We start from the raw sequence: 21,208 nt of genomic DNA, 5'->3' as shown, positions 1-21,208 counted from the left end.
GGATCGAGTCCCACATCGGGCTCTCTGCTCAGCAGGGGGCCTGCTTCCCTTCCTCTCTCTGTGATCTCTTCCCTTCCTCTCTCCTACTGTGATCTCTCTCTGTCAAATTAATAAATAAAATCTTTTTTTTTTTTTTTTTTAAAGATTTTATTTATTTAACAGACAGAGATCACAGGTAGGCAGAGAGGCAGGCAGAGAGAGAGGAGGAAGCAGGCTCCCCGCGGAGCAGAGAGCCCGATGTGGGGCTCGATCCCAGGACCCCGGGATCACGACCTGAGCCGAAGGCAGAAGCTTTAACCCACTGAGCCACCCAGGCGCCCCTAATAAATAAAATCTTAAAAAAAAAAAAAAGTGCCTCTCCTGATAACTATTAAAAAAAAAAGTACAGATTGTGAAGGTTTCAGGAAATGTAGTTTATATTTCAAATCCCTAAAACAGAATTTTAGAAAGCTAAAAATAGAATATAGGGTAGTTTTATTAATATTTTCTGAAATTAAATGTAATTAAATTTGACCTTGAATGAAAACAGGAGTCATTTTTTTAAAATCTGTGTTCTATTTGAAATTTATGTATCACTTCTACAAGTCTGGACACCTGGTTCAGAAAGACTGTTTTAAGTATGTAATATATATATATATATATATATATATTTTTTTTTTTTTTTTTTTGAAACAGTATCCACTGTTTCAAAAAAGACCACGAAAAAGCTTATAGGAGAACTAAGTTGTTACATACAACATCCAAAATGAATGGTACTAGGCATAAAGATTATATTTACTAAGGGTCTATTATGTGCGTTATAAATGAGATACTAAGGGGCTACAGAGAAAATGGAAAGGACAATGGCAGTATAGAACACTGCCTTCCGTAATCAACAGGTCACTTTAAAGGGTCTCACTTAAATAGCTATTCAATCTGAGCTTTATAAAAATTATGGCTAGCACAGATCTCTAAGAAAATGAACCCGGTTCTGATTTACCTAGATTATCAAAATTTAGCTAACACGTACAAGGTACTCACACGTGTTGCCCCCACAATAACCCCGTGAACAGGCAGGATAAGAGCCTCATCTTATGGACGAGGAAGCCTGAGCCCTCAGAGGTCAGGTGGCCTGTGCAGGGCTCCGGGGAGCAAGTGGTGGGGACACTCCTCTCCTAGCCATGCGCCTCATCTTCAGAGCACAGAATCCGGGGAGGGAGATGGGGGCTGCTTTCTTCCATCATAGGGGGCTTTTTACTAGTTTGAGCCTCTTTGCTGCGACTCAGACTCTGTTAGCAACAAATCAGGGCACTGCTGACTCTGCACTGGCTGGGGGCTGTCAGGCAGGAGAAGAAAGAACAGTCTCCTGGCAACGAGAATAATGGCAAAGTGCAGACACAAAAGATAGTGTGAGGGCCAGCCCCCGCCCCCAGCCAAGGCAGCAGGAAGCAGAACCACTGGGGCCAAGGCCGGTCACCCAGCCCCACTGCCTCCAGAGGCGTACCTGTGCCTCAGTGACCCCGCAGCAGAAAGCTGTTGTCCATACAAAGAGCGAATGCAGTGCGCAGATAAGAACTAAACCAATGTCAACATGAATTGTAGCCCTTCCTTTGGCCGTCATGATTGAACACCTGGGTGGTGGTGGTGGTGGTGGTGGTGGGGTTCCCATAAAATAATCATATGGAAGCCAAGTCCCAGCGAGAGATGTGTCTTCGACCTACTCTGACAACATTATTAGATTTTTCCACAATTATTTCTCTGTGGCTTTCTAAAAAATAATGTGTATGCGTGTGTGTGTGTGTGTGTGTGTGTATACACTTGATCTGTATTAATTAGCAATACTGAAATACTGCATTTTAAAACTGACTACATCCAAGAGTTCCTGCCAAATGGTTTCCAAAGTCCAGATGGCATTAAAGATATAAAAATACCTATACTGACTTCAGACTATAGTCAGAGCTGTCCCTTAATTAATACCATGACCATTTGAAAGGCCACTTCAAAATGTAAAGGATAAAGAATGAATCTGTCAAGCGTTGGGATCCTTCACTCCTATGAAGGGTCAGATGTCCTGTCCTCTCCAACTCTCACAGGGAGGTTCTTACCTAGTTCATCCGTATCACTCATAGATCATTTGTATAATAGAATTTATGCATATACACTAATTTGATGACTCAGGGACACTGTGGCTATAAAAGCAGGAGGTGAGATATCTTCAAGAAGTTCAAGTCCTATAGTTGCTGATGGAAAGATTCCCTATGATTAAATGCTAACCCAAAGACCTGTGTCTTCCATTTTTGAAGGTAAACATTTGAGGGAAAGCAGCTTAATACAGACCCCATGAGTCACATGGCCTTTCTGAATGGGAAAAGTCTCCAGACTTTACCACGAGAGGCTCTAAGCTCTCCAGCTAGCTTGGAGCGGGCACTACTCCTTCCTTCCACTAGCAAATTTGTTGAATGTTCTCTGAAACAAGCATGTCAGATCCTGGGGATATGAGGATGCAAGAGACAGCACCTACCACCCTGTACCACACCACACCACACCACCCCATACCACACCACACCACACCACCCCATACCACACCACACACCACATGGCCCCATACCACACCATACACCACACCACACCAGACCACACCACCTCATACCATACCACACCACACCACCCCACACCACACCATACCACACCAAACCACACCACCTCATACCATACCATACCATACCAAACCACACCACACACCATACTATACCATACCACACCATACCACATCACACCACATCACCCCATACAACACCACACACACCACACCACATCACACACCATACCACACCATATCACACCACATACCACACCTTATCACAGCACACCATATATACCAACCATGTTACACTAGAGCAGAGGTTCCCCAGTGGTGTGTCACACAAAGGAATTACAGATGTGCATACATACTGTTCCCAAGACACTTGTCTCCTCAACCCTTGAGTGAGTGGTCAGGTAGTGCCTGGGGCAGCTAAAGTCCTTGGGATGGCCAAGCAGCTTTGACCATTTCTTTGAGGTGCTGTTAGATAATTCCATTTCCTAGGTGAGCTATGATATAAAACTTCCTGAGAATCACTGGCCCAGAGCATTGCTTTTTTCAAATTACGTTTCTCTTTTCTCTTCGCCTCTGCATGTTAAACTCTTAGAACCCTCTGTGCAAAGGACATCTCACAGTGAAGCTAAGAACAGAGATAGAAAAGATGCCCTTTTCCCTCAACCTGTGGTAGTTATTGAGAAGGATCCTGGGAACCTGTAAGACTCTGAAAAGCAGAGTTAGACAAACACTGATCGAACCTGCCATGATGGAGGTTGGTGCCAAGTTTTAAAGAGGCCCGGTGGAGTGATTTCTAACGCACAGCATAGGAGGGTGAGGGAAGCCTTCCTGGAGTAGGTGAGCCTCGCATGGGGTCTTACACGCCTAGAAGGAATCAGCCATGTCCAGAAGAGGCATCGGCATTCCAAGCAGAGGGCACAGGGCACAGGAGAACCACATGCATGTATCAACTTGGCAGCCGCACACATAACTTGTATGGACCCATCATGAGGAGAAGCTCGAGAAGCACAAACTTGATGGCCTTTGGGCCCAACCTAACAAGTCGTCATTTTTCCGTGAGGATTATGGGGAGACACGGAAAAAGTTTAAAGAAGAAACTCCTGGTGATGCCAGTGTAGGAAAACCACCAGCGCACATTTGGCTGGTGACGAAGCGACCAGTCACTAGGACACATTATAAGACGTAGAACACCAGAATACCCTCTTGTGCGATCATAGAACACAAGCTGAACGTCTTCAAGCACAGCAGACCCAAGCCCCCAAACCCACCTCAGGATGGTTTCGCTGGTGCAGCAGTTTTCAAAGGGGATCACGTAGCCAACTTCATGGCCAATGTTCACATCCATCTCATCTGCCACGCGCAGGGCGAGCTGCACCGCCGTGGGCTTGTGCACCTGTGTGCACACCACGCCCCCGTGCTGGTAGTGGATGGAGAGGCAGTACTCGGCGCACCACTGAGGAACCTTTCAGGGGAAGAATGAGACAGGATCAGCTTCCTTGGAGAGAACCACCAAAAGACAAGGGTTCATCTTATAAATCTTTCCTCCACCAGTGATATCACCAGTGGGCTGCACTATCTCTCACTCAGTGAAACTCAGAGCAGTCTGTGTTACACACAGAGTCATTCCTATTAAAAAGTTTAAGGGGGACACCTGGGTGGCTCAGTCATTAAGTGTCTGCCTTCGGCTCAAGTCATGATTCCAGCGTCCTAGGATTGAGTCCCGCATCTGGCTCCTTGCTCAGGAGCCTACTTTCCCTCTGCCTGCCTCTCCCCCATCTTGCGCTCTTTCTCTGTGAGAAACAAATAAATAAAATCTTAAAAAAAAAAAAAAAAAAGTTTAAGAGTTAGCAGGGACTGTGAAAGTTGAACTTCCTCCAGATTAAAAAAAAAAGCAGATAAAAATAAAAGCAAAATTAAAAAAATATTTTTAACCTCAGCTGTGTTTCTGAAAAGACTAATTTATTTACAGACCGTTATTTTCTTCCTGGTTACAAGAAAGCGCCATCAAAAATATTGCTTCTGGTTGAGCTGTATGTTAACTAAGTTGAATTTAAGTAAGAACCAAAACTAAATATGGCTTCTGGTATCAACTACTATGTTTTAAGCAATGTAAATATTAAATAGCCTCTCAATGAAACATAGTGACTCCAAATTAAAGCATGCACATTTAAATCCAAAGGATTGTAACAAAATAACTGGATAAGCCTACTTACTTCCCTGGTAACAGAAGCTAAAACACATCGGTATTCATCATCTAAACACAATATAAAATAGGCTCACTGAGCTAGTCAACCAATCCATCCATATTTGGAAAGAGTCAATTCCAAGGCTGCTGTTGAATCATTTATATTAAAAAATCCTTTTACTGAAAATGTACTATAGAGCAATTGGCTTTGTTAAGTTTATTTGTGCAAGAATGAGGGAGTGGAAAGTACTTGTTTCATCTGTATGCTGTAACCCTAGGTTCTGGCAGTGTCAGTAAGCCATGCTCTGTTACATGTGTCTTTAAAATAAATCATCCCAAGAGGGTTTTTAAATAGATCTAAGGTACTTAAAAGTTTTAACATGTTTAATTAGAGATTTGCTATTTAGTAAACCCATCATAGAACTCTTAGATTTTAATCCTCACTGTAATTTGAAGAATAAACACAACCAGAAATCGTAACTCCAAAACATTACTGCTATAAATACTAATCCCTAATGATTAATAGTGCAAATGTAGTTCCTTCATCTTAAGACAGGTGTCAGCCTTGTTAACAGGTTGAAAACTAATCAGCAATTAATTTATTCAGCACCCACTTTGTTCTGTGAAAGATGAAGGTTTAGGGTACTGCACCCAGGAAATGTGGAATCAGGGCACAGCAGGAAACGACAAGGCACTCCAGGGACCAAAGTCCAGACCTCCAGTAGCCTGGCTTGTTACTAGTACATTTTTTATTTGTTTGTTTAGTAATCTCTTCACCCAACGTGGGGCTCGAACTCATGACCCCTTGATCAAAAGTTGCATGCTCTTCTAACTGAGCCAGCCACGTGCCCCAACTACTTTGTTATTTGTAAATCACAAACTCTCTAAGCTTCAGTTTCTTCTCTGTAAAAGGGGTAGAGGGGATAAGTCACCCTTCAAGTCTAAGCTCCTGGGACATTTGCTCCACAAGGCTTACTGCGATCCCACAGGGCACTAGCCAGTGGCCATACATGAATCACCCTTCTTGCAGCTGCTGTTCTGTTCCTGGGGTCCGCCCACCCTGTTAGACTAGGAGCTCTGGGAGATGAGAGACCCATTTCAGTCACCAAATAATCTCAAGCAATTTTACTCAATAAATATTTGATGGATGAACAAATTCCTTATACTTTTCAAAAATATTTTGAGTATTTAATATTAGAGTATACTCTAATACTATATATTATATATATTGTATATATATCTAATAATATACAATATTAGAGTATACAATCCTGTATTTTTTCATATAAAATTTGCTGCCTCCCTCATTTCCTAGCAACTAATTTTTTAATTCCTGCCAAACCCTTCCTTTTTAACCTGATTCCCTTCATATCAGGATCCACTCTCTAGGTGTCTAGCTGAAACTTTAAATATCATTCTTGTGAAAACTATATTAAAACTGTTTGAGGGGCACCTGGGTGGCTCAGGAGGTTAAGCATCTGCCTTTGGCTCAGGTCATGACCCTGGACTCTTGGGATCAAGCCCCGAGTCAGGTTCCCTGCTCAGTGGGGAGTCTGCTTCTCCCCCTCCCTCTGCCTCTCCCCCTGCTTGTGCTTTCTCTCTCCATCTCTATCTCTGCATCTCTCTCAAATGAATAAATAAAAATAAAATGAAATAAAAATAAATGAATTAAATTAAACGATTTGTTTGAATTTTTGTCTCCCCACTAGACTGGGGAGTCCTTACGCTGGATGTGTATGGTTCATAGTTTCCCCAATACGTAACAGAGGACCTGACACATAATGGGGATAATAAATACTTGGGTGGATGGAAGGTTAAGGATATCATAATAATAAAGAAAGAAAAGGGAAAAGCTTGGACTCAGAACTTAGAAGTAATAAAACCAAGGGACATTAACTGCAAAGGCAGCATGGGCAGTCCTCACTAGCAGAGTAAGATGCCTAAGAAGAAACAAAGATTCTACGATTTCTAACTAATAGTAGGGCCACGGTATCACCATCAAGAATAGAAAATTGGAAAATAAAATTAAATGAATGAAGCTAAACAGCAGAAGGTGCTTTTGTGGGAAGTGAGGCGCTAGGAGGGGAGAGAGACGACCTTTGAAAGCCTCTGGCGGTGAGGAAGGTGTCAGGCCGGTCTGTGCAGGGAGCAGGCCCAGGGGCAGCGAGCCTGAGAGCAGCTGACAAGCAGGCAGGAGGGAGGAGGCGGGCAGAGGAGTCACGGGATTTCAGAGCCGGAGGAAATCTCTGGAAGGCACGTTGGCTACACTCTCCATGAGTGCCTTGTCCAAGTCCTACTGCCAGAGGCAGCCCAGCCCGAACCGGTCCAAACCCTCCGGCCGCGCATCCAGCGTGATGCCCGCCACGCGGCAGGTGTCCAGGTGCTTCTGAGCATCCTCCTACGAAGGTGGCAACGGGTGTCTCGAGACTCAGCCGCCAACATTTCTAATCGCACTTTCCAGCCTAACAGCGGTGTGGACACAACACCGTGATGAGCACCGCACCGCTTTACAGACGTAGAGCTGCTGCTGAAATCAGGGCACCCAGTTTGCCTACAGCACCGGAGAATATTCCGCACAGTCTTTGTCCTGCGATCCAGGACGGCTGGCTTTTGAAGTCTGGAATGCTACGGGATTCAAACAATTGCGGGCCACGTTCCCAAGCTACTGATTGGGATTTGGCCTGCATTTCTTTTCTTCTATCTACTCATAGAAACAAATGCTGCACGATTAGATTATTACACCGCATTTATAACAGCATAAATATCATATAGGCCTGGCAGTGCAATAAATGTGATAATCCAGTAGTCCTCATCGGCCCCCTTCCCCAACTGAGCAAATTACTTCACTTACGAGGCAAAAAAATTTACTTCAGAAGTGGGAAGAGCTCTTCTAAATTTTATCTGTTAAAGTAACCGGGGAAAGACTGGCCACGCGCCTGCGGTGCTTAAGGGGGGATGTCTGCTGACACAGCCAATGACGAGCGGAGCACAGGCCGCAGCGCATTCCCGCAGAGAGCCCGCTGAGTGCGGCTCTGGCTGGCCGGGACGCACCGCCCTGCAGAAACAGCTACCCACGGACGGCAGCAGTGAGCGACGCACACGCCACGAGAAAAGAAATACGAACTCATCCATCCCGCTCAGTACAGTTCCTCCGGCTTTATGCACCTCCCGAATCACTCGAAGCCAGCTCAGGCCCATTGTCAAGTGTGATACCCTAACAAACGCAAAGTATCAGCTGGAAAAAGCATGATTCAGCAACTTCTAGAAATGTGGACATTTGGTCATTTCCAGGGACCAGGATTACAGTGTCACAGGGCATGCCCGCATTTTCGGTGCCAAAGATAAACACCGTGGCCTTTTGTGTCCTGATTCTGAGTCTCCTCTGGGAGCAGCTTTTTCTTTGTCCCAATATACCTTAGCCTCTCGCCAAAGAGTTAAGCGCCTTTTTGAGAATTCAATCTGCCCTCCACAGTTTCTCGTAGAAGATGGTCCCCTGCCCCTGGCATCCAGAACGTATTATAAGTTGGTACTACAAGAACCTGGAGAGCTTAAATACCTAATTCGTTTGGCTTTACTCTTCCCAGAGAGATACACTGAATTCTAAGCCATTTTGTGCCTGAAACAACACTTCAGAACTTAGCAATAGGGCACCTGGGTGGCTCAGTAGGTTAAGTATCTGCCTTAGGTTTAGGTCATGATCCCGGGGTCCTGGGATAGAGCCCTGCATTAGGCTCCCTGCTCAGCAGGGAGGCTGCTTCTTCCTCTCCTGCTCCCTCTGCTTGTGCTCTGTGTCAAAAAAAAATAAATAAAATCTTAAAACAAAACAAAACTTAGCGAAAGTTGTACAATCTGGTGACCAAAATAGGAAACAGCTTATTATTTTTTATTTTTCATTGATTCTCAGTAGAATTTACTCCCAGGCCATAAGTTTTTGTTTCTTCAGTTTCCTCAGGGATAGCTTTTTCTTCTGTGCAACCTCCTCTTCTGGTTTAGGGACAGTCCAGTCGTCTTTGGGCAGGATCGCTCAGTGTGGCAGGGAGAGCTCATCTGTGGGTTGACACGACCATGAGCCCTGCATCTCAGGGGGGCTCTGTTTGCCTGAATGCGCTCAACAACCAGAGAACTGACATTTCAACCCTTATGTTCAGCATGACTCTGCATTTTTAAGCACATGCAGTAAAAAATTCAACACTCTTCTGGGGCCCTAACCCTGTGCACAGCCTCACTGTCTGGCCTGGGCGCACCGACCAACTCCCACCTCTGCAAGGACCACCGCTCCTACAAAGTGACGTCCTTCAGAAACCTGGTGGCTTATCAGATCTGCATACCCTTGACGGCCTGGGCAGCTTCATGTGTGTTCTTCAAGTGAAAGCAAAGATTTGAACCTCTTGATTTGCACGATTTCGTAGGGTTTTCTGGGTCAAGCGGACAGTGAACCATTTTCAGAGGTCACCTCGGGCTGCTTAGGGAAGAGCAGAAACTGCTCTTTTGACACAGGAGAAAAATAAACCTACTGACATTTTATCTGGGAGTCTAGGCAACAGACAACCCTGAATTTGTACGTTTGGTCTAGAAACTCTCCCTCCTAGAAATCACAACTGCAAATATTTTTCATTTGGAACTCACCTTACAATTGCTTCAAACTCTTTCGACCCATTTTTTTCTTTTTTTTAAAAAATGATTTATTTATTTGAGAGAGTGAACGAGTGAGCATGAGTGGGGGGCCAGGCGGAAGGAGGGGGAGAAGCGGCTCTTCGCTGAGCAGCGAGTCTGACGGGAGCTCGATCCCAAGACCCTGAGGTCATGACCTGGGCCAAAGGCAGACACTTAACTGACTGAGCCACCCAGGCTGCAGCCCGTGCCGAGGCTCTGGACTCTCACTCTTATTCCAGTGCCAGAATCATGGAATCCAAAGGTTGAAAGGAACTTTCAAGACCCAATTCACTCAAAGGTCTGACTCCCCACAAAAACACCCTGCAAAGTGCCTGTGCCTGAGCACGCTCCTGAGGCCACCCCAGGTGAAGTCCTAGGTCAGGCTACATTACGGAGGAGTGGGGCCCCTTCTGAATTTCATGCCCCACGGCCCTGGCTATCTTAATTTGTATGTATTGACACGAAGTGAATAAGGTAGAATCTAGCAGCAGGAAACATGGTCGGCACTTTACTCAGTTAACAGGGTGCAGATGTTCTAAACCGTACAGCTTCTTACTTTAGGTGCGATCTCAAGTGCAGTGCACTTAGCCACCTCCCTAACCCACTTGTCTCCTAGAAAATTTCCAGACAAAAGCTAGAGAAGGAGAAGCAAATAAAACAGACAGCTCTAAAAATATTTCATTTTCTTTCAGGCTTTTTTTTTTTTTTTTTTTAATAAAGCTGCCCCCCAAAAAGGCCATAGGAAAAGCCTCTATAAATATATGAAAGGTTGTCCTATTTTCCCCAGGGCAGGCGCAAAATGCCAGCTGGACCCAAGAGAGATTAAATTTTTAGGATCCTATGAAATGTCTGTGGTCCTCTTTAGCAGGCTTGGGTCTAAAGATGAACTTTTGTTTGAAAGGCTTGAACTCTGAGGAACAAGACAGTCCTGGAAGCTCTGTAAAAAATAACCAGGTTGTTTCCAGAATTGAGAAAACAACTAACACTCCCAATATTTAAATCAGTTTAGAACTGGCCCATTTTCCCATCATTTGAGGACTATTTTGATTTCTGCCACCCTGTTGATACATACTGACTTCCCAACTAACAGAAAACAAGCATTATTTGTGAAAATGGTTGAGAAGTCAAAGATGACAGGAGAAAGCACTGCCAGTTATAAAATATTATAAATGTATGATAATTCTTGCCCTAAAAGATCACAAGTTCTAAAAGAAAACTCAGGGAACATGTTATTATTATTTTTTTTAACCAAAAGCATGGGTTAGCAATTCTGAAACTACATGATAAGCATGTATTCTAAGACTGAACAAGTCAAGCCACTGTGAATAATGAGTGGCAGGTTTCCCCCAGTTAGAGAAGGGAGTTACACATGGGAATCGGCCACAAAGAATGAACCCTGTGGTGTGGAACTGGAACCAGAGGCATCAGCATGAATTTGTGGTTTTTAAGACACAGACAGAAAAATAAAAACAAACAAACAAACATATATATATATATATATATATATACAGAGAGAAAAAGAGAGAGAGAGAGAAATACATAAGAGAGAGAAACAGAAGGAGCCAGAGACAGAGAAGCAGAGTCGGGAGGCGGCTGGTGGGGGTAGCCGCACCCCTCCCCCCAATATTTACTTCCCTGCTATGTTAGCTGACAAGGCCTGGAAGCAATGACAAGCCAATGGCAATGCCACTTCGTGTCCCCATTTTGGTTTCTAAGTACAATTCTCCACTAAAAGGAACCAGGGCTCCTTGAGAAAAATGGCTGTTTCTAAGACTGGAACAGAGACACAGGTAGAGCCTCTAAGGTCTTACGGGGAAAGAGCAAAGACGAGCTCAGGAACCACGGGACACGTCGGAGGGACACAGAATCATCCTGAACGGGTGCCCACAGGCCACATCAGGGACAATCTGAGCAACAAAACAAATGGGCTTAATAATGGATTATAATCCGTAGAATAAAGAAAGAATGCATGAGCCCACATTGAAATAAATGAACAGGTAAATAACAAAGAGGAAGTTTGGTTTTTCAGAAGAATTCCAAATATTAAATGTAAAAGGAACGTCAGAATTAGGAAAATCACCAGTCTGGTTACCCCCAGCGTAATCATGTCAAAGAATGATCTAAGGATGCTAAAACTAGTAGGCAAATGCATGTTGAGAAGCACACTTTACAGTCTCCAAGTACCTCCCCGTATCTTTTTGTATGTTTTTAAAAGTGAAATACTGATTTTTTTTATTCCATTGTTTAAAAACTCTTGAAAAGATTCAACAGGAGACTTCTACAAAAGTGCTCATCATGGGGCACCCAGGCAGCTCTGTTGGTTAAGCATCCGAGTCTTAATTTCAGCTCGGATCTTGATCTCAGGGTTGTGAGCTTGAGCCTGGCTTTGGGCTCAAGGCTGAGCCTGGAGCCCACTTAAAAAAAAGAAATGACAACCCAAGTGCTCATCACAGCACTGTTGGAATAGCCAAACCCTGGAAGCAACCCAAGGGCCCATCCCCAAGCGAACGGATATATAAACTATATTCACACAATGGGATGCCATCAAAAGGAAAAACAAAGGAAGCCCAGCTGCAAAGCATCAGGCTTATCCATGGTTTCCAGACCACCACCATCAGCATCACCCGTGGGTCTGTAACCCTGGCGAGCCCTCCTCTCCACACCTATTGGATTAAAAACTGAGGCAGGTAGTTGGGGGGCAGCAAGTGGGTTTTGGAAGGCCCCCAGGTGAGCCCCAAGTTAGAGCGTCACTATTATGTCTGACTGTCAGTAACACCTGTGCAAGACAAGCTGGTCTCAGAAGAACACAATATGTTCATTTAATAGTGAAAAACTGACTAACTAAAATAACAGCGTTTTTAACCAAAACACATGGTAAAGCTATAAAGAAAAGCAAGAAATGATTAATACAAGTTACTCTGTGGAGGAAAGAGGGTAGAGCATGGGGAAGGGACACACACAGCCTCTGAGAAAAACAGTGTCTTATTTCTTCAAGTAGGCAGCGGACACCACAGCACCTGCGCGGTCTTCCTGCCACAAATGCGTTAACTGGAATCTAATCCTAAGGAAACGTCAGACAGGGTCAAACCGAGGGATGTCGTACAAACACCTAGCAGTACTCTTCCGAAGTGTCAAGGTCATGAAGGACGAGAAAAAAACAGCAGCTGTTTCAGATGAGAGGTGAGGAAAGAGAAGTGGCAATTACACACAATGTAATTTGGATTGGGTTCTAGACCAGAAAAATACTTGTATTATCAAGGACATTAGTAGGAAAAGTGATCAAATTGAATGTCTGTACATTAGGTAATCAGGAAATGTCAATTCTACATTCCTGACTTTGATAATTACAGTGTGGCTGTGCCCTGTTTTTAGTAAATATTTGAAGTATTTGGAGGCAAAGGGCATTGTATCATTAACTTTTAAAGGGTTCACGATAAACACTGTGCACGTCTGTATGTCTTTGCGTGGAAAGAGAGAACAATAAAGCACATGCAAAATATTAACGTTTAAGAAAGTTGGTTGGGGGGCGCCTGGGTGGCTCAGTGGGTTAAGCCGCTGCCTTCAGCTCAGGTCATGATCTCAGGGTCCTGGGATCGAGTCCCACATCGGGCTCTCTGCTCAGCGGGGAGCCTGCTTCCCTCTCTCTCTCTCTCTGCCTGCCTCTCTACCTACTTGTGATCTCTCTCTGTCAAATAAATAAATAAAATAAAATAAAAGAAAGTTGGTTGGAAAACATGGAAAATCTTTGTCCTACTTTTGCAACTTTTCCTAAGTCTAAATTATTGCAAAGTAACAATTTCAAATAATGTTTTAACTTGCTGTTTGTCCACAGAAAAGAAGGAATGCTATACCCATTCAGTTTTCAACAGTAGCTTCTTGCTGAGAAACCAAAAGCATTAGTTGTAACAGTAACTCACTGCAACAATTACAATTCATAGCAAACACTCCACATGGGCAGCTCTAAGTTAAAGAAAAACCACCTATTGTCCATCTCTCCTCTCTTCAAGCTAGAACAAGTAAGCCTCAGAGGTAACAAACAACTTGAAAAGTGGCAATGCAAAATAGAAAGTATTCTTGTACTGGCAGCTCAGGAAGTTGTGTGATGTAAGACAAATTATCAAATCCCTCTGGGCCAGTTTCATCATCTGAGAAATGAAGGCGTTCTGTCAGAGTATCTTTATGGTCTATTCTAATTCTTACATCCCAAGAATTCATACATGAATTTTGTAATCAAAATACTGCTTGCGTTGGAATTTAAAAGCAAAATATAGATACTACTAATATCAAATCTAGAAGTTCAGGTGTCAGAACAGCCTGGACCATATGTTTTCCTTAACTATCGACCCTCATTCTATCCTCCATACTGGACCCCAAAGTGTAGGACCTTGGGCCAGGATGATATTTGCCCACTCACTTATTTCTTACAGTCTGGAAAATCAAACTTTTCTGTGCTGTTGAATTTCTGTAATTTACCCAGCTTCGCCAAGAAGCACGCATGACCAAACACCTCCACTGTCAGACTGCTGGGCACATAAACATGACAACTAGTCCCCAAATCTGTGGCAGGCAAATAACACCTATCACATCTTTTCAAATGGAATATGAGCCATGAAATAATTTGAATGCGTTTTTATCTACTAGTCTAGAAAAAATGTACTGGTACACTAAACACGATATCCACACGGGTGTAATTAACTGTCATCAGCAGCTAATAAATAAAACCAGGTAATTTAACTGTTGTGCTTGAATTGTTAACACTCTCTTTTGTTTTTTTGGTTTAGATAAGATTATTAAAACGGAACGCTATGCTCCGACATTGGACTGAAGTAAGGAAAAAGTACAATGCCTCACGCAACAAGCAAATGGTGTTTCCCAACAGCTACTCACCTGAGAGCTCTTGCCACACTTAGCATCTCCTGAAACGATCACAATTTGATTCTGAAGCAGATTCTCCATAAAGGAGTATTTTTCTTTCCATATTGGAAGATCTTCCCTCTCTTTTAGAAGTTTGTAATAACGGGATGAATATGGCAATCCGTCGAAAGGGTTGAGTTCCAAATCCTCACAAGCCAAAATCCCCTCCTCATCCCCATCACTGGAATCCAGGGACTCGGGGAAATAGCGTTTCTCTGAGGCGGAGTCCGGGCATTCCAGTTCTGCCTCTTCCATCTTGTCCGAGGGCGAGCTTAAGCAGCCGGCATCCTCCGGGCGCTGTGCTCCGACGGCAGCGTGCCGCGAACTGGGCCGAGAGTCTGCGGTCGCTCGCTGGGACGGCCCGATCCGAGACTTCAGTGCAGAGTCTCAGCCAGCTGGGCTCCCCGCATCGGCACGCGGGCCTCTCTGCTGTGTGACCTACGGTGCCCGCTCATGCTCTTCTGCACGTTCAGTGACAGTCCGTACACCGCCCTACAAACACACAAACAAAAAAAGATCAGGTACCCAAACAAGATGTCCAAAAGCAAAAGTACAGGCGTTCAAAACGAAAGCGTTAACTGGTTTTTTGTGTGTGTTTTCTGCAAACTGGTTACTGCCTGTGCTTTCTGCTTCGTCTTTGAGAAGCCAGGCTAGCTCTTCAGGTGCAATCAGCTGCCGCCTTCTCCTGGCCGGCTTGGGGACGGATGCACACTGCACCTGGTGCTCTAGGCCTGATCTCCAGCACAGGCCCCGACAGTGAGCCGGGGATGTGGTGGCTGTGAGGCTCTAGCAGGTGGTCTCTAGCCCCACTATGAGAGAGACACTGGATTCTGTTACTGGGGGACACCGTGAGGACCCAGTGCATCCTGCCCTAACACTGGTTACAAGACAGTCTATTTTGTTTTAATTAAGAAATCCTCTAGCTTAAAGGAGAGTATTTTTTAAAACTTCATTTAGATTTGCTTATGCCAGTCCACAGTGACAGGTGAGGGAAGTGAATTTATTTATTTATTTCTTCCCTCTGAGGCTATAGCTAGCTTTGAGTTATAAGGTCTTTTTTTTTTTTTTTTTTTTTAAGATTTTATTTATTTGACAGACAGATCACAAGTAGGCAGAGAGGCAGGCAGAGAGAGAGGAGGAAGCAGGCTCTCTGCTGAGCAGAGAGCCTGATGCGGGGCTCGATCCCAGGACCCTGGGATCATGACCCGAGCCAAAGGCAGAGGCTTTAACCCACTAAGCCACCCAGGCACCCCCTGAAAATATTTTAAATGAAGAAAAGAAATTACCCAAGCAAGGGCAAATTTAAAAGAGGTCAGTAACTTATTCCCTACATGTCAGGTAAGTGATCTTTCAATCCTGAGTGATTTTTTAAAATCCAATCAATATTGCTGGAAATAAACCCCTTTTCACATTAGCCAGGTCAAAACTAAAAATACAGAGAAACTCAAGGAAAAAAGAGCAAACCATAATTTGTAACTCATGATATTGTCAAATTACTCTTTTTACAGAACCTCGTTTACCACAACTATTGCTTTAGACGGCTAATGGGCTCCCAGGCTAGCTCCTCACCCAGGTAATAAAAAAGGCTTCTTCGGGATGCCTGGGTGGCTCAGTTAAGTGGCTGCCTTCAGCTCAGGTCATGATCCTAGTGTCCTGGGATTGAGTCTCACATAGGGCTCCTTTCTCGACAGGGAGCCTGCTTCTGCCTCTGCCTGCCTGTGCTTGCGTGCTCTCTCTCTCTCTCTGACAAATAAATAAAATATCAAATAAATAAATAAATAAATAAATAAATAAATAAATAAAAGGCTTCTTCACTATTCAAGCCAGGCTCCAGGGAAACACCGAAACACTCAGGAAACAATGGCTGGGTGCCTCCTCAGGGCTTTGGTTAATAACACACATTAAAGATACTCTTAGGTCAGGACCAAGACTTTACAAACTCACACACAAATAGGCCAAAGGGAGAAATTAATAACCAGAGGGGTGGAAGAAAGGACGTCACAGCTCTTTGTTGTTCCTGCGGATGAGACCAGCTCTACAGAGCAGCTCCAAAGGAACACTCTGGCTTGGGATCACAGAACAAGGTGACTTTAAGACAGTATCTAAGAATCAGAAAATTCCACTGCTTAAGAGAAGTTAACGTTTGGTTTTACATTCAATTTTTCCTTTATTCTGATTAGAATCCCTTCTAGAGGTTCTCATTCTACATGTAAATTAAATTGCTGTTATTATGATCAATGATTGCCCTAGATACTATTTCTGAACCATTTTACCTAAAAAAACACAGTTACTATTTTTACCAAATAAACATCCTTGAAATGTTTCTCTTAGTTTTATGATACTCCCTGAAGGTCAATAATCTTGTAATTAAAGTAAAACCTTATTTATTAAGTATCGACTACTTTGAACCATCAAGAAAGACTTGAGTTTTCTGAGCAGTCATGTTTCCAGAGATGGAAGGGTCACCCGGCCCCCTCACCACACCTACAATGTGCAGCTCCATCACCTACTTCTCTGTTCTGCTGGATTAAAGATGGCCGCCAGTGCTCTGCCACTGCTCCCCTGAGAGGTGGAGTCTACTTCCTCTCCCCTTTGCTGAGCTGGCCCTGTGAATCACTACCATCAAAAGAATGCAGTGAAGTGACGATGAACCACTTCTAAGGCATCCACATGCCTGAAACACTCCCTCTTGAAGCCAGCTGTCATTCTGGGAAACGCCCAAGCCACATGGAGAGGTCACCAGAAAGAGACCTAAGCCGGGCTTCCACTGGCAGAAAGCACACACATGCCACGTGAGGAAGCCACGGAAGATGGTCGTAGCCAGGTCAAGTCTCCAGATGACCACAGGCCCCGCCAATACAACCCCCAGCGAAAGAGCACCCACAGCCACCCTGTCAACCCAGAGAACCGTGAAAGGGAACCCACGGTCATGGCTTTTGGAAGCTACTACGTTCCTGGGTGTTGGTGTTGGCAGCAACAGATAACCAGACCTCTGTCTACTGAAGCAATCTAACTTTCTCTTTGTGACTCAGGATCATCATTTCGTCAGTTTCCCAAACAGAACGATGTCCTCAGACTTCCCAGAAGTGTCCAGGGATCAAAGGCCAGACTGGTCTGAAGCCCCGCATTTCTGCAGGGATTCGATACCCATGCACCCTGTGGTCAGCGTGCTTACCTGGTGGGGCCCTTCTCTGCTTTTCTGACCCACTTTCCTACCCAGCATGTTAGAAACCAGTTAAGCTTGTTTGACAGAAATACTTGTAAAGGTTAAGCCCTCAAAGGGCTCTCTATTGAATTCAGCAAGCGCTATGAAGTTTGTGACGATCTATGTTCACCACTCAGAGGGACTTTCTGTTGCTTGGTAGTTTGAGGCCCAGATTTGGAGGGAGCAGCGGTGGAGTTTTCATGATAGACAATGCCTTTCCGCATTTATTTGGCTACTGGCCTGACCCGTATCAGGATTTTCTTAAAGGTAATTAAATACATACAAGAGATCCAAGGTTGGCCTTTGGCAAACTTAGTAGTACCAGTGAGGGAAAGCAAATACGGTAGGTGACATGCCCCTCAAATCCAAATGTAATAAAAACTGTTCTGTTAGCAGTATCAGTTACATTCCTCTACAAGGATCTGAAAGACTGTTACTTGCTCCTTTTCAAAGCTTTCTTACACATAAATTGTAGACTGCATAATATGTGAAGGACTGCCCTTTGAAGCGAGTCTATCACAACTTTCAAACAAGCATTTATGAAAAACAATACAGATCCAATGTAACACGAAACTACCTCAACAGGAAAGAATCAGAAGTTGATGTAAGGGGAGCTATGTCTCAGTCATTGCAATCCTCGGTTCTGGTGCAGTTACTTCTAGAAACACAGTTCACAGAAAAGGTAAAGTTTGCAAGGAATTAAGTAAACCAAGATCGTGAAATTTGTCCTGAGAAACTCTGGATTAGGTTTCGCTGTTCAATGTTCCTCTTCTGCATTTTTCTCCATGTTGTTTACTAAAAATACATTCTTCACACCTATCAAGTTCTCAAATGTACGACGTGAGGACTCTGCGGAGATGGAGGGGCCTGTGTGGTCTCCTGCGGTGTCACGGCTTTGATGCCATCTTCGTGAGGGCTCCCACCTGCGTGTGCTGTCCACCTCGCTCCTGAACTTGGTCTCCTGTGTTCTACTACTAACTCATCACGTCCAAACTGGCTATATAACAGGCACTTCAAACTGAGCATGTCCTAAACTGACCCCCTGATATTTACCCTGAAGCCACAAACCTGGTCCTCCCACGTCAATGACTTCCTTCCTTTCAATTGCTCAGACCAAAAAAATTGAAATTATTCTTGATTTTTTTTTCTTGCCCTCAAATCCCACATCTGATCCTTCAATGGTAGTAGGCAGAATAACAGCCTACAGAGACCTGCATGTCTTCATCCCCGGAACCTGGGAATGTGTACTTTGAAGGCCAAAAGGGCCTAAAAGGTCACCAAGTTAAAGCCCTCCGGCTAGGGAGACTATCCTGGTGAGTCCAACCTAATCTTAAGAGCCCTGAAATCAGACAACCATTCCCAGTTACAGTCACAGGGATGCAGTGCTGTTGGCTTTGAAGGTGGAGGAAGGGCTGTGAGCCAAGGAATGATGTGGGTGGCCTCTAAAAGCTGAAAAGACAAGGAAATGGATTCTCTCCTCGAGTCTCTGGAAAGGAACACAGGCCTGCCAATCTTCGATCTTAACCCAGTGGGGATCTGGACGGACTTCTACCCTACACAACTGTAAGAAAAAATAACCACTCACTCTGCGGTGATTTATTACAGGAGCAACAGAAAACGAATTGATGATGTCAACTCTACTTTCAAAATACACTCAGCACCACTGGGAGCAGCTGGTCCCCTGGGTCATGGCAGCAGCCTCCTGCCTGGCCTTCTGATTTCCTCTTAGCCATAGTCTCTTCTCAACCCGGTCGCAAGGACCCTGTCAGTCAGCTTGTGTGTCCCCTGCTCCCAAGTCTCCACTGGTCCTCATCTCACCTCACTCCAGGGAAAACCCCAAACACTTAACAGGATCAGCAAGCTCGGAGGCTCTGGACCTGGCGCGGCTCTGGCCTCATCTCCAACCGCTCCCTTGCTCCTCACACTTCTAGCCGCCTGGTCCCCGGGGTGTTCCTTGGACACCCCAGCAGGGGACTTCACGCCTGCTCCTCTGTCTGAAATGTCCTTGCCTCAGGTGTCCCAATGGCTAGCTCCCTTTCCTCCAAAAGGCTTTTATCAAATGTCAGTCGGGGTGGCTGACATCTGCCTTAGCCTCTGCCTTCAGCTCAGGCCATGATCCCAGGGTCCTGGGATCGAGCCCCACATCAGGCTCCCTGCTCCGCCGAAGCCTGCTTCTCCGTCTCTCACTCCCCCTGCTTGTGTTCCCTCTCTCGCTGTGTCTCTCTCTGTCAAATAAAAAAAAATAAAATCTTAAAAAAAAAAAAAGTCAACCCAGTGAGGGCTTATCGCCACCCTGTCTACACTTTGACCCACACCCCCCACAACCCAGACCCACTTCCTAGCCTCTTTTCCTGCTTTGTTCTTTCCCCTTGACACTCACCACGGGCCGACAAAGTATATATTTTACCTCTTGACCTTGCTTCTGGCTGGTGTCCTCCACCAGAAGGCGAGCACCATGAGGCAGGGATTTGTGTCTCTTCTGCTCACTGCTGTCTACAACAGAGCCTGGCCCCTACTCCGCATTCAGGAAATCTCTGTTGAGTGGATGATGCTGGCAGTTCAGAGAGATTTTTACTCAACTTTTCCAAGTGTGCCTTACACTGTGTCAGTGTCGAGGTTTTCTCAAACTCCTTAGGACTCAGTTCTTCTCCTTTCCCTGGTCTTTTACTTCATACCAAGATGCTTGTGATGACCTACTGTCACTATGCTTTGGGATTTCTGTGACTCTGTGTCCCCTTTCATTCCCAAAGGCTCTGGCCTGAACTTCTGGGGAATTCCCAGATTCCCAAACTGAAATATTTGTACAGGTTCTTGGTTGGCCTTGAAGAAGACACCCAAGCCACAGTTCACCCTGTCTTTCAGCAGAGTTACAGGGCAGAAACCACAAGAGCTTCCCTGAGATCTGTTGGGAGGCACGGACCACGCTTGCCCCGGGCGGCCGACCTTCCATAACTGATAGAGACAAAGCAATGTCCTTTCATACCAGGGAACCACTCAACTACCTGTCTTACCTATTAACCTCGCCTCACGGTTTTGGTCTCTGCTTAGACTGTTAATGGAGCGATTCCCTCTTTGGTATGTGCCACAGTCTGAGCCCGAATATCGTGGGTGCTTAATCAGTAATTAGAGGCTGCAGAGCTAATGACTGAATCACTTTCTGTTCTTTGGGGATTTTCCACTTTTAAGACTAACATCTTCATGCCTACACTGCTGGTCTTCCGTTTACTTACTCAGCCAGGACCGGGGCGCCCACTAAGTAGCTACCCTGCGAACGGGCCAGTGCCACAGAGCGAGCAGCCAGGTCTGGGTCCTGTCTTCCCAGAGCGTACTGTCCAGCGAGGCCAAACTTGGGAGGGGGGTGTTGTGGGACAGAGACCGTCTATGACACGCGGACTTAGTCTCATGGTCAACTAACTAGAAGAAGGAAGAGGTGGCTGGTACGTGAAAGGTTCTGGTACAGACGAACTCGCAGAGTGGACAGGGCCAGCTCACCAAAGACGGTATGCAAAAGAGACCGTGTTTTATTGTAAATGCCATGGGTCTAACGTGCCCGGTCATTTTCTGACCAAAATTCTTATTTTTTTTTACTTTTTCGCTTCTTTTTACAATTCTCCTATTAGATTTGATATGTTATGGGATTTTTTAATACTAGAACTTATAATGTGCTTTAAGTCCT

At 44.8% G+C, this 21,208-nt stretch overlaps 1 protein-coding gene across 2 annotated transcripts in view; it reads right to left on the bottom strand.

Annotated features, from left to right (window-relative positions):
• The window catches only part of DHX32 (DEAH-box helicase 32 (putative)), a 55,621-nt gene that overhangs the window by 21,836 nt on the left and 12,577 nt on the right, over nucleotides 1-21,208 (bottom strand). For both annotated transcript variants that reach the window (XM_059172863.1, XM_059172862.1), the window contains exons 2-3: nucleotides 14,301-14,819; nucleotides 3,844-4,037 (exon numbers count right to left, since the gene is read on the bottom strand). In XM_059172863.1, coding sequence (XP_059028846.1) covers nucleotides 3,844-4,037; nucleotides 14,301-14,582 — 476 coding nt within the window. In that variant the 5' untranslated portion in view covers nucleotides 14,583-14,819. The remainder of the gene's footprint in view (nucleotides 1-3,843; nucleotides 4,038-14,300; nucleotides 14,820-21,208) is intronic.

This window comes from Mustela lutreola, chromosome 4 (assembly GCF_030435805.1).
Source record: "Mustela lutreola isolate mMusLut2 chromosome 4, mMusLut2.pri, whole genome shotgun sequence".
Lineage (NCBI taxonomy): Eukaryota > Metazoa > Chordata > Mammalia > Carnivora > Mustelidae > Mustela > Mustela lutreola.
The sequence above is the reverse complement of the archived record's forward strand: the minus strand, read 5'-3'. Positions and strand labels throughout refer to the sequence as shown.